The 13,197-nt window shown below is 43.1% G+C and overlaps 1 protein-coding gene across 2 annotated transcripts in view; it reads right to left on the reverse strand.

The window, feature by feature from the left end:
- ube4b (ubiquitination factor E4B, UFD2 homolog) overlaps positions 1–12,482 on the reverse strand; it is a 28,697-nt gene extending 16,215 nt beyond the window's left edge. Inside the window, exons 1-12 of one of the 2 annotated variants that reach the window (XM_084070249.1) lie at positions 12,162–12,482; positions 10,507–10,726; positions 8,541–8,676; positions 7,541–7,628; positions 6,785–6,929; positions 6,401–6,626; positions 5,751–6,230; positions 4,156–4,260; positions 1,962–2,103; positions 1,439–1,539; positions 1,114–1,228; positions 440–523 (exon numbers count right to left, since the gene is read on the reverse strand). In XM_084070249.1, the coding sequence (XP_083926375.1) occupies positions 440–523; positions 1,114–1,228; positions 1,439–1,539; positions 1,962–2,103; positions 4,156–4,260; positions 5,751–6,230; positions 6,401–6,626; positions 6,785–6,929; positions 7,541–7,628; positions 8,541–8,676; positions 10,507–10,726; positions 12,162–12,185 (1,866 nt within the window). In that variant the 5' untranslated portion in view covers positions 12,186–12,482. The remainder of the gene's footprint in view (positions 1–439; positions 524–1,113; positions 1,229–1,438; positions 1,540–1,961; positions 2,104–4,155; positions 4,261–5,750; positions 6,231–6,400; positions 6,627–6,784; positions 6,930–7,540; positions 7,629–8,540; positions 8,677–10,506; positions 10,727–12,161) is intronic. The other variant, XM_084070250.1, reaches the window with a different exon arrangement.
- Between the last annotated feature and the right edge of the window lie 715 nt (positions 12,483–13,197).

Below are 13,197 nucleotides of genomic sequence, written 5' to 3' on the forward strand. Positions count from 1 at the left end.
TACATCCCCAAGTGCAAGTCATCAATCTCCAGGGGGAAAGTTTTTGAAATACCATGAGAGCTACGGTACTTAAAAAAACGACATTAATATATATATTTTTTGCCGCGATTTTTACCGGGTCTCACACAAGAGACTTTCTACAACTATGCCAAAAAGGCAGGCCCGCTAGGTCAGGGTATATATTACGCTTATGAGCTTCAGGCAATACTAGTTGTCAGCCAGTAGGTGTCCTAACCAACAACACCAGGGTCTAAATGTCTCAACAGAAGAGTAGGGAGTCCACCTCCAATCACTACAGATGCGCTAATTATATTGTATTAACATGCTCTACCATAGAGGAAAAAAAAACTTTTAGACTCTTATTTTTGGAATCTGCTTTTTAAGTCTGCTCTCCCCCAGTGTGGTACTGTAGGTAGGACTGGAATATAGATAACCTTACCATGAGGGGATATTTAAAGTTGTCACTGTCAAAGGAACATTCTTTCACTGCCCAAGCCAGCCCTTGAAGGATGGGAATGAAGATCTGTAAAATACAGACAAACCAAAGCATAGTTTGAGAAAATATCAATGAAATGACAAAAGAAAATTCAGCCCACAGTAAAATCCTCAGTGTGAATCTTATTTGTAATTCCTCAGAATGAGCTTGTAGATCTGCTAGTTTCAACGAAGGTTTGGCTCTTCCGACATGCCTAAAATAGGGACGCCAGGGTTCATATGGTTAATGCACCAGGAAAGGTCTTTGTGAAAAATGTGTCCTTTTTTTGTTGCTTTAAGATGCTTGCATGCTGTGCGGTTTGTTTTCCAGCTTAATATGTCACACAAATCGTGATTATCCACCTTGTCATACTGTGCAAGTTGAATTGAATGAGTGTGTCTGTCAAATTGTGTGAGGAGCCTACATTCATCATGGGAGTCTAAAATGTTTTCCTAATCTGACAGTTTAAAATGACCTTGAAGCTAAATTTCAGCCAAATAAGAAACCTGGTACTGTACAAACTCTGGCTTTCAATTACAAAACGTTTGGCTGAAACAGAGCTCTCTATACGTATAATTCAGAAATGCTTTGTCACGTTTGAAACACTTTTTCTTTAGGTGGCCTACTGTGTCTCCCACCTGTCTGAACACCTCATCCTCCTGATGGGTGATGCGGACCAGTTCTTGGATGAAGCCGTATGGAAGGTTCCGGCACAGCAAATAAGGTACCAGCAGAGATTGCTGAAGAGGACTCCTGTGCGCAGAAAGAGTTATAAAAAAAACAACCCCAGCGTGAATGTGTGAGGAGGCAAGGTGAAAGAGTAGTTGCTATGGAGACTCATTCACAGAGAAGATAAAAGGAACAATGTGTCCACATAAAATGACACGTACCAAAAGGGAGAACAAATTAACACAGAACAGTAAAATGTCAAAGTGGAGAGATCTGGCTGGCTGGTTGGCTGACCTGGGCTGGGTGAGAGTGCCTTGCAAGACCAGCGCAGCGTGAGAAATACATTGAGAGCGTATGTTGCTGAGGAGTTGGCTGACACTGGGGTGGCTGCACATCTGAGAGGGGGAGAAAAAAAAAAGACAAAGAGAGGTGTGATAAGCATTACGGCTGTCAATGTCAGGGCAACCTTCTTCAGATTCTGCTGAATCACAGTGGCCTGTGGGGTACACAGCCGCCTCTCGTTTCCACATCTATCGGGTTATGTGGATTGTCTCCTTGGAAACCAGAATATGAGACAGGGACGGGCTGTGCCCGTTCTTCTCAGAGCAGCTTATCAACAATTAGAATGATACGCAAACAGAGCATGATTTTAAACCAGTTAAATAACAGTTTCTGATGGTAAGATTTTGCTTCTAAGTTTCTCTGCTTCATTGAAAAGAACAAGAACAAAAAAGTCCCCAGTATCTATCTGAATAAAGAGACAGCTCTCTTTATGTTCATGTGTTTGTCCCGTTCCAACAGTGATCCGGATGGCTACCTTGGGAGCTTTTCTCTCTTCCATGCCAACACTGTCAAAGCGCTCAATGAGGTAGTTAAGCATCTCTGTCTCTTTGCACGTTTCGATGGTGAAGCGGTCGCCGGCTGAATCGCAGGACATCCCCCCACCAGATGCACCCAGACTAAAGAGAGAAAGCGGTGGAAACAAGAGACAAGGAGAAAGAGAAGGATAAAGTGAGAGTCATTAAAAACAATAGAAAACAATGAGAAGTACATCTGGGGCAATGAAATATAATGGGTATGTAGGATTAACAGACAGCTGTTTTCCAGTGGTCCTGAAAACAAAAACAAGGCATTAAATTGCAACTGAGCCAGCATTTCAATGTTGGACTTTAAAAAGAGAAACCCTACAGGTCTTCTGCCATGAATCTGCAATTGTCGTTTCAAGCAGACAATGGAATTATCCTAACATCATTAAACTAGAAATAGTGTGTTGGCTAGAGCCACCATTAGTGGCCTGCTTTGAAATGCCAGATCTGTAGCATGTGAGCCGTTTCACACTAGTAGAACACACAGGCCATAATGCGGTTAGTCTTGTTATCTAGTCACAATACACAGGCATTGTGTTGTGTGCTCTACCCCGACTGCAGTTTCCTTCCTTGAGGTTGAAAGCAAAATTAGGTCAAGTTCTTAGAAGCAGAAATTCCAACTCAGTCTCGACTGTCATTGCTTTTCAATCACTGAAAGAATAATACACAGATCAATTGAAAAGAAAGAACTACGGATTGAACCACACTTAACGGCATTGCCCTCCTCACAGCCGAAGTGCCAGTCCGAAGAGGGCATAAATCAAGTTCAACAATGGCATTGTAGCAACACAACCACCAAATAGTCTTATCCGAGTTCAGTGCAGTAAAACCTATTGTACACAGTACATTATAATCAATGCTTACATCAACAATGGAAGGCTGCCTGCTAGTATGTCACAGAGACTTACCCTCAATCAAGTCCTTGATGCCGAGTGCTTGTTTTATAGTCTATGATCCGGCCAGGGAATTGAACCCCAGCCTCCCAATCTCAGGGAGGACACTAACCACAAGGCCACTGAGCTGGTCAGATTTCAATATACATTATGCATAGTACTATGGATAAAAAGAAGCATTATGCTGCTGTTTTTATTAACTTGTCAAATAAACATTTAATACAGTTGACCATTCTCTGCTCATTCAGAGACTAATATTGGTTTTGTTTGCTTCTAGATTTCAGAATTACTTTTCTAACTTCTCTCTATACACCACGCTCTGACCACTGGTGTGTTGTCCAAATAGAATATTTAATGAATCAAAAAACAAGGAGGGTCGCACTCAGAACCACACAAGTTGGGAATTCATGCCCCACTCGGTTATGGAATCCCTGTTGTAACTGATGTCAGAATACTCGCTATAACCATTGTACCCAGTGTTGTACCCATTACCATGTCTTTCACTGTAGTAGTGGGTCCATTTCTTTAATTCACAGAATGATCTGATAGAACACGACTTAACTTCACGGTGCAAATTTGACATTTAGCAAAACTTCACCATCGTCTCTCCATTTAGGTATAGGATATGCTTGCTAAAACCATGTAACCCAATCAACCAGAACCGATCCCTAGAGCTGTAGGAATATTTTACTTGTGAGACTCTTACGAGGAGGTCTATGAAACAGCAGCTATTTTGGCTACTGCCATGGGCCTAAATAACAGACAGATGGGATTGCATGTCTAAAACTACATCATAGGGGCCTAGGCCGTAGCATGACGGTCCAGGCACCCTAGTCTGCAATGCCAGCCTGACAGCGTGTTGCGGGTTCAACTCTGCATGTCACCCCCCCCCCATCTCTCTCCCCATTTCCTGTCAGCCTACTTTCCCTATCCCTCTCTAAATAAAGGCATTTAAAAAAGCCCCCCCGCCACCAAAAAAAAGCATCGTTAAAACTCCATCATAGGTTTCTACATCATACTGTTGGTGTGCTGTGAATTATGCATGAAATGTACAGTTCCTGCGTTTCTTGTACAGTTCATGCATCTTTTGTATTAAACATTGCTGCAAGCCATTTTTCCTTTTTGGAATCCCGGTGCTGCAGCATTTGTGGACTGTTAGAGGGTAGATAACCTGGGAACGCCGAAGCATGCAGTAGGCCGCAACTGAAAACGAGTGTGCACATACACACAAACACACCGTGCAATGGTGTACCTTGACTCAAACTGAACCTTTGTAAAATCCTCCTCCTCATCAGACTCTTCATCACTGCTATCCTGAGACACGTCAGAGAGGGCAAAGAATAGGAAGGAGAGGGGACTGGTGTGAAGAGTAAAACAAAGACAGGAAGAAAGGGAGAGAGAAAAAGGTTGGAGGAAAATAATGATGTATGAGGATGTAGAATCAGGAGAAAGGTTGGACTTTGGAAAACACAAATAAAGATGTAGAACGGACAAAGATCACACAAGAGGAATAGATGGAGAAGAAAGGAGCATGAAGGAAAGGATGCAGAAGTGATGCTAGTTTGTTGGAAGGTTTTCCTTGTTAACTAGATTAATCAGTACTATTAGTGGTTCGATATTTGACACACGTCAAAGCACATGTTTCTCAATAATTGTGCCGTCTCACAGTCATATGAGATTATGTAGTAATGCATTCAGAAAGGAAATGTAAAGTGCTCCTAAAGCAGAAAACACACTGCCTGCACAGCGCAAGTGCGCAATTGCCGCACGTAGCACCAACAGGAAGCGTCACGCTGCCACACGCTGCAGGGAGAACACCATTGAGAACACACACAGTGCGGGACATTTGTTGTGTCCGAGTAGGCTAGTCCAGGCAATTTGATTCCTCACCTGAATAGCAAATCTCCAGAGCTATGGCTCACCAGGCATTCTTCTTTTTTTGGGAAGGTTTTTATAGTGACCCAATTGTGTGCCACAACTCTGGATATTTCTGGGGCGTCCGCTGGCCTAGCGGTCCAGGCGCATACCACATACACTGGTAATCCAGCTTGACAGCGTGTCGCAGGTTCGACTCCCGTTCCCGATGACCTTTGCTGTATGTCTCCCCCCCCCGTCCCATCTCTCTCCCCATTTCCTGTCAGCCTACTGTCCTAAAATAAAGGCATAAAAACCCTCAAAAATATATATAAAAAAAAGAAAACTCTGGATATTTCTCTCTTTCAACAATCAGTCTCTCCTCATCCATTGTGCCTTCGACAACAACAGGTTGGTGCTAGTCTGCAATGGGAATCTGCTACGGGAATCTGCTACAGGGGCAGAAGAAGAGTTTCATGCCCACGCGTAACCGAATGCATACCAAAAAAAAGGATTTTCACCACACAGAGGCACCTGTAAAAAGAACTATGGTGTAAAGGAACGCCAGCGCCAGGAACGCTAGCGCACGTCTAGCACCGCTGGTGTGGAGGTTGCACTAAGACAATAATGGGGCAGCTGATTTGACGTGCGCCATTCGCAGCCAATGTGTTTTAGCCTTAAGCCCTTTCCTCCTCATTTGTTGAGTGTTGTCGCACTGCAAAGAAGAATGTACAAAACCACCTGTCACACTCCATCCACTGTAACCACAAGCATTTGTAAAACACATGCAAGCAGCTTTAAATTAGAATGAAGCCAGTCTAACAAAAGGAGACAGCCAGATGTTGCATAGCCAGTTAATTAATTCACACCCTAATCACATCACGTTACCAAGAGGGTTTGGCTCTATGTTGCATGTGTGTCGCAGAAGGTTAAAGCTTTAGTAGGCTAGCTGGCAGGTGCATCACACATTGTCAGAGATGGCCGATGAGGTACCTAGACGGTGGGATCCGGGAGGCAAAGGCAGCTCGTCTGGCTCTCGACCTTGGCGAAGGGGGCATCATGGGCAAGGGCATGGAGGTAGGATGGGGGCGAGGTCTGGGTGAACTGGGGGCTGGGAGCTGGGGGTTGGGTGGAGGTGGAAGGGCTGGGGTATTGGGGGGCACAGGAAGCCCAGCAGAGCTCGGGGACTGCATAGAAACACTACCTCCTCTGGGGCCTGGGCTAGGTGGGGTGAGAGCTCCCCAGGGAGAGGTGACAGAGTAAGGGCGGTAGCGCTGGGAGATTGGCATGGGGGCAGATGGGGTGTTGAGGGAAAGCCTTGGAGGAACAGTGGCTGTGGGTGGACTTGGGGGCACAACAAATTGAGGGGTAGATAGGGGCGATGGCACGGTGGGGGAGGTTGGGGTGGGAAGAGATGGGGAGGTCATCCTGGCTGGATTCAGATTCATCGGGTGTGGGCTAGACCCATACAGACTGTGGACAACATTGTGAGACACGGGTTGGCAAAAATCATTTAACACAGGATGATCCCTCCTAAATCAGCAAAAATACACTTTTTTTTAAAAGATCCGTATCTTCAATGCCTCTTCTACTATGATTGTCTGAAATGAGTTGGTCATTAGCTGTAGTTCCTTGGTACTTGCCTGGACAGAGAGCTGGCTCCAAATGAACCTGCACAGGGGGCCATAGGGCTGCTTCCCTGACTGGAGGGTTGAATCAGCGTCAGACGGTGATCGGGAGATTTGGCAGCTGCGATTGGCTGTGAGGTGGCAGTCAGGCTGGCAAATGGGTTGTGGACACGAGACTGGGTGGACATCATGAGAACCTCCATCAGGATCTGGCCAATCAGGTCTTTGAAGTCAGAGTACACTAAAATAACAGAAAATAACACTGTATAAACCACAAACAGAACATGTAGTTCTAATGTGTCTAGTGAGAGCAAACAAACACTTTTCAGAGGTTACCCAAGTATTTTATTCTAATCATTGGGATGCCTCTCCGTGACCTCCAGCATATCTGTGACCTACCATCTTTAGGGTTCTGCTGGAACTCAGAGGCAAGTGAAGGGAGATAAATAACATCTCTGTCCTGCTCCTTCCAGGAGACGCGGAGGATCTTACAGATGAGCTGTAGAGCCTGCTCTTCAGAGACATCTGGGTTGGCAGAGGATTCCTGAAGTGCAAACACAAATGGAAGGTGAACGGCATACACCATATTTATTCACTCAGCATCCATTTTGCTCTTGCTTTATACTCGTGGTGGGGATTTCCACCACTTCAGTGTGAACTTGATTTCAATGTCAAACTTGCCAAACTGTTAAGTAAAAATGTATACATGTGTAGCCAAACCAAACTCAATGTGACGCAGATCACCGACATTTCTCAAGAGGCAGCACAAGGTTGAATTTAAGAAGACAAAAATAGCAAGTGTGGAAAGTACCCACTTAGCTTCCAGGATTATCAATTAAACAAAAAAGCTCAAGTCTTTCCCATATTAATTCCTAGACTCACTTGATCTCAAAAAGAGTTTGATCACATGGGCAGGCTATGGGTAGACGCTGTTATCAGAGTTGTCTCTTCTTGTCATATTGATTCTATTGTTCTTTCTTTATTCTTTTTTATTCCTTTGAGCCAAGATGCTTTTCTAAGTCTCACAGGGGTTTTATCAGTCATTTCCTATCTTTAAAATCACAGTAACACACAATCGCGCATCACTTTGTAAGTGTATATGCATGTTTTACCCTGGTGGGAATTGTTTTAAGATCCCTGCCTGTGTCCGTTTACCTTTTCAGCCAAGTTCCTCTTCTCCCTGCGGTCGCTGTCTTCCACCTCCATGTTCTCTATCCCTGAGTCCACGTCCACCTGGGACATACTGGGATAAACACAGTTCTGCTCATTCGACCACTTCTTCCACAAATCAACACACACACCACCTCAGTGTGGGAGACCGGATCTAGGATCACCGTTCCCCTTTTGTCACCTCATCTCATTCGTTAGAAATATTAACATGGGGAACCATATCCAAGATAAATCAATGTGAACCTCAAGTACTGATTATTGACTGCTATTCACCCGCCATTATAAATTAGTCATTTTAATTCATTAAAAACGTAAGGACATTACTAATGGTGAAAGGGTAATGTTAAAGGGAATGTTATAAAACTAGAAATTAAATGAGAGGTCACTACACATTGTTGATCTAAACCCCAAGTATATTCTGAGGATCAGAAGATCAGATTAACTTTCAAAGGTATACCAATTAAAATGATTATCCCCCAAACCTAATCTCTGACTGAGCTAAGGCGTCAGTATACTCAGAAAGAGTAGAACTGTTTGAGAAACAAAAACGTGTTCAGAACAACGCTGTGTGTTGTTTCAGTGGGATGAGTTACTCTTATAACGTTTTCACAATAAAATGGCACCAGCACAAATGCTTTATTGTTTGTGCCCGGCAGCAACCAGTAGCTCTCTCCCTGGTTTGGAGCAGTTCACCAGGCAGTCTAGTGACTGCGTGAAGCGGGCTAAAACGAGGTACATGAGAGTTCTTATTGCAGAATACTGACAATGGTGTATGGGTTTGACTGGTGGTTCAGCCTTAGTATTCAGCAACTTGTATCCCCATCAGACAGTAAACTGAAGTGAGACAACTGTGAACACACAATATCGTATTCACCAACATATCAGACTTCAAGTTCCATCAAAACCATTATTCTTGAAAAGGACTGAGCAACACGTCCTCTGCAGAGCTAAACAATAGGCCACTCTGTGGCAGGGAGATCCTCACCTCTTTTCACAGGAGGCGGTGTCAATGTCCATGCTCTGGGATCGGGACAAACTCTGGGATTGAGTCTCAAGGCTGTTGGAGGGAGAGCTGGAGAGGGAGCTCACGCCCTCACTGCTCTGACTGCCAAATGCCACCCCTGGAAAAGCAAAGCGAAACAAATACGTACAAACGAGATAAGTACAAAGAGATCAACTTGACTGACTAGGATATGCCATAAAATCATAAACAGAAAGTGAAATTATACACTCATTCTAATTAGTTTAACGTTTACCTGCGTAAACGCTATGCAATGCATACATTTACAAAATATTTGAACCGATAACGTTTGTGTTTTTCCACCCAAATTTAGTCTAAGCCATAAACTCAGTTATAAATAAATTTACAGCAGACAATAAGCTAGATGCAAAGTAACAATAGACAAAAACTGCATAAAATGCAACCTAAGAATAGTTAAAACACTATAGTATTAGTACACACACTCAACTACAACAACACACTGCATGACTGATTTAATGTTAAACTACCTTAAATGACCTGCTACCTAATGCTATGCGCAGCAACCCCTCAACAGCAAGAAGTGTGACAAGTGACAGGATTACATTGTTAATCTGAGACATTTTTAGTTTCACATTCTGCTACAGAACACTTAATAGGATATAAACAGCAGGAAATATTATCCAACCACATCGAACTAACAAAGGTCAAGTCAACATTCACCACCTTTATGTTATTGTAATTTGTAAAGGCTGTTTGCTATAGATTGCAGACCACATCTTACTGTGAATGAAAGGTCACTAATTCAATTGCCAACTTGTAGGACAATAGCATCAAGACTTAAGAGGGTTTAATTGCCATTCACTCATACAGGTAGTGAAATGTTGGTTTGGCACCTATATGAGTGAGTCAAAAATAAACCCTCTTGATTCTACTTTCCTACAAGCAGTTACAGTAATTTGCGACCTTTCATCCATAGTAAGATGTGGGCTGTAATCAGCTTTAAGCAATCAATAGTAAACAGGCTTTACAAAAACACATCACATAAAGGTCATGAACGCCGACCTTAGCCTTTGTTACTCTCTACCACATTATAAACAAATAGTTTCAAAGCAAAACATGGACTACTTTAAATCCAGACAAATATCAAGAAAGGAGCATAGCCTGATCCCTTAAGGAATAAAGAATGGCATCATGGTATTGAATCTACCCATTGTAAAGCAATCAATCAAAAGAAGGTAGCATATTGTGGGGGACAGCTGGCAAAAATGCCAGGTGATTGCCATTGTATTCATCCATATTCACAACGCACTGTGTGATTTCTAGAGCAGCGTATATAGCGTGTGAAAGTATCATCTACCATTCTGTGCAGTGGGGCCCACACAGTGTCAAAAGGGGACACTAGCTGACACAATAAACTGGTGCGTGTTTTGTTAACAGTATTCAGTGTTGCTTGACTGCCTTTGGCTGTCCATACCAAGGTCCAGAAGTCGTGTCACCAAGGTTGTACCTTGTTTACATCCCAATGGCCCCATGCCTCGAAGCCAAAGCCTAGCAAGGCCATCTGATTTCACTACAGTAGGGTTGAGTGGGTCATGCTAAGACATAATTTTATAGGAAAATACAATAGCTCAATGTTGACTTCTATGAACAGCTGGCAGGATCCGTCATCAGTTTTATCTGTTGTCTATATGCGTCATCCCCTGACTTCAAGTGAAGTGTGCCATGTACAGCACTGCATAATTTTGAGTACAGACTTCATACAACATATCCTACTTGTTTTCAATCCCAAGCACGGACCACGTTGAAGAAGACAACCATAAACTGCAGAATAATCACAATACACAGTGAACATTTTAACTCAATGCAACAAATAGACCCTTACAGACAGGTCAATTTGGTTTTGGTTCTATTTGTACATTGACTTAAATTAACGCTATGGATTTTTCTGTGTATTTGTGGCTCTACATACCAGAGGTGCCCATGGGGGAAGTAGCAGGGGTACCACTGTGGACATTTAGACCCAATGATTGGGAGGCAGCTGGTGGCAGAGGCTGGGATACGGCCACCGAGGGTCCCGGGAGGGGTCCAGGTGGGGTTTCTCTCTGTGGGGACGTCAGTGGGGTACTTAGGGGTGTGCTGGGCTGGGATGTCTGCCCACCTGCCAATCTAGCCAGTCGCCTTCTACGGATCTGAATTGAATTAATACAGATGAGAAAATTCATAAACATTTTAATATAGACTCAATAGATGTAACACTTAAGGCTTGTTAATAAGAACTGACGGTATTGATCACATTTTGGGCATGGAGAAAAATGGATGAACATTCAGCAAACATTCTGCAAAAATAGTTGACGCTTTGTGAGCTTGTAGATTTGCCATTTTCACTATCTGACGTACGGTATATAGTGTTTAAGGTATATAGACTTTTTTTTAAATAGACCAAGTTAATATCAAATGAACAAAAGTGAGACAACATGCCATACTATGAGGACTGTGTGTTAAAGATTTCCCCAGGCAGCCAGCCTATGTTGTTGACATAGAAATGACTGGGTTAACCCGTCTCAGAAGAATTAACTAGCCAGGTAGGCTCTCAAAATAAAGGGATATATAGTATTGTATGTAGTCATTATGATAACCACTTTTAAGTATTTATTACTAAGACACCATAGGCCTTGTTGTCGGACAGAGACAGATGCAGCTCAACCTACACCACAGACAATGGGGGGAAATGTCACCACTAGCTATAGCCCTCGCTCAGCTGGTTAGCAAAACAATTATGCTAGTACGCGCACACAGTTGGTAATTCAATCGTAGTAGCCATAACTATGATGCACGGACGATGTATCTTAACAACCCCCACAGCTTGTCATTGCAGTTTAAGGCTCTGCTGCTGTCAATAACTGTCACCTCAACACGATACAGCCGACAGATGATTGCACAATGGTGGCCCGCTGTGTTTTTATGCTGAGTCGCCTCGCAAGCTAATTTCCAGCTAACGCTTTAGCAACATAACGGTCGCCACAATGTTAGCTTCGCGAAAGCCAGGCTCTAGTCTAGACAATCATTCCGGCGAAGCATGACATTTCCCGAGGATAAATAAATAATGATGTATTAAACACCACACGGACTGATAGGACATGACCTGTTATAGGATGTATTCTTCTCACCCAAATAGCATTAGATTTGTCAGCCTTTTACGCTGAGGCATTTATAGCTTTGCAGCTGAATGCTAACCTCTGTGTGACACAAAAACACCAACCTGTACAGACGTGTTACTCGTACATAATATATTACACCATAATAACTCATTTCACATTGCTCAGCGAGATGCATTGACATGCACTGTTAAAACAAATATAGAATTTATATTCAATGCAATTATTCATGTTAAGAGTAATGTGGCGACTTAGCATCAATAGCTAGCCGACTAGCAGCAAAATCGTCCATAGACGGTGTTGTTGCTAGTTGGTTAGCCATTGAAGAAGACTACTGTATGGTCTTCGAATCGGGGGTGAGAATACAAGCAATAAGGCAATACAAAGATGGAAGCCGCAGAAACACCAAATGACAATTATTGGCTGCCAATTGATCAGAAGGCTTGTTTTACACTGCCTGTCAGCTTACCTCGTCGGCACTCAACTCCTCCATTGTAAGCTAAGTGAGCTAGCTATGCTCTTTAATTTTCAACAAGTGTATTGATGTGAGGCAGCCAGAGCCAGCTAGCCTGCCTGCTGCTATTAGAAGCTAACGTGCATAGTCGTCTAACTCGTTTAAACAAAGAGGTGTCAGCCGTGATTGTCTTCGGGCTCAAAACGGGCCAACCAAAGCAACGAGGATGGGCAGAGACGCTTCCTCCACAATACCTGTTGTTTGACAGTATTCTACTAAGAATGAAACAAATAGAAAAGTAGCTGGCTATTCAAGACGTCAATATACAAGCGCGGCCATTTTGGTTTCTCATGTCACGTGACGTGGTGGCGGTGTTGTCCAGTGTTCCCCCTAGCGGAAGAGTCAAATAGAACATAGAACGATGAAATATGATTATTGTGTTATTCGGCCTCAATTATCATTATGTTATTCTTTATTTCCTTTTTTGGGTAGTATATTTTAATTCTTTCCCCCTTTCATTATGCACCATGGCTCTGTTAAAAGGACTCTTAAATAGGCCTAAAGTTTGCCTGAAAAATGTTCAGGCTACGAGTGACAGTACAGCAGAGGTCAGCAACCTTTTTGAAATAAAGTGCCATGTTTTTATTTTCTAAATAGTTAGTGTGTCATGTCGACATTAAGTTTAATTCCAGTAAATTATTTCCAGCAGATTTTCATTGTCCATAAATATAACCCACCTATATCTCCCAGACTCCCTCTCGAGTCATAGTTTGAATGAATGTAGAATTATGTGCAAGGTGTCAAGTGCATACAGTGAGAAAGGTTTGCCAATGTTGGTGCCCGTGCCTAAGGTTGCCTACCCCTGTGCTAGTAAAATGTAAAACACAAACTTTTAAATACAGTCACCAGTTCATGGGGGAAGACTGAGAGAAACTATAGTCGGGCCTCTCATGGTCATTTTGGGGTCTAATACCCTGTGTTGCCTTCTGTCATCGTTGCTGTGACCCCAATGTGCATTGCCCATAAGTGCCCTCTACAGAAAGCGGTAGGA

The sequence above is a fragment of the Gymnoscopelus microlampas genome (assembly GCF_963454915.1).
Source record: "Gymnoscopelus microlampas genome assembly, chromosome: 10".
NCBI lineage: Eukaryota > Metazoa > Chordata > Actinopteri > Myctophiformes > Myctophidae > Gymnoscopelus > Gymnoscopelus microlampas.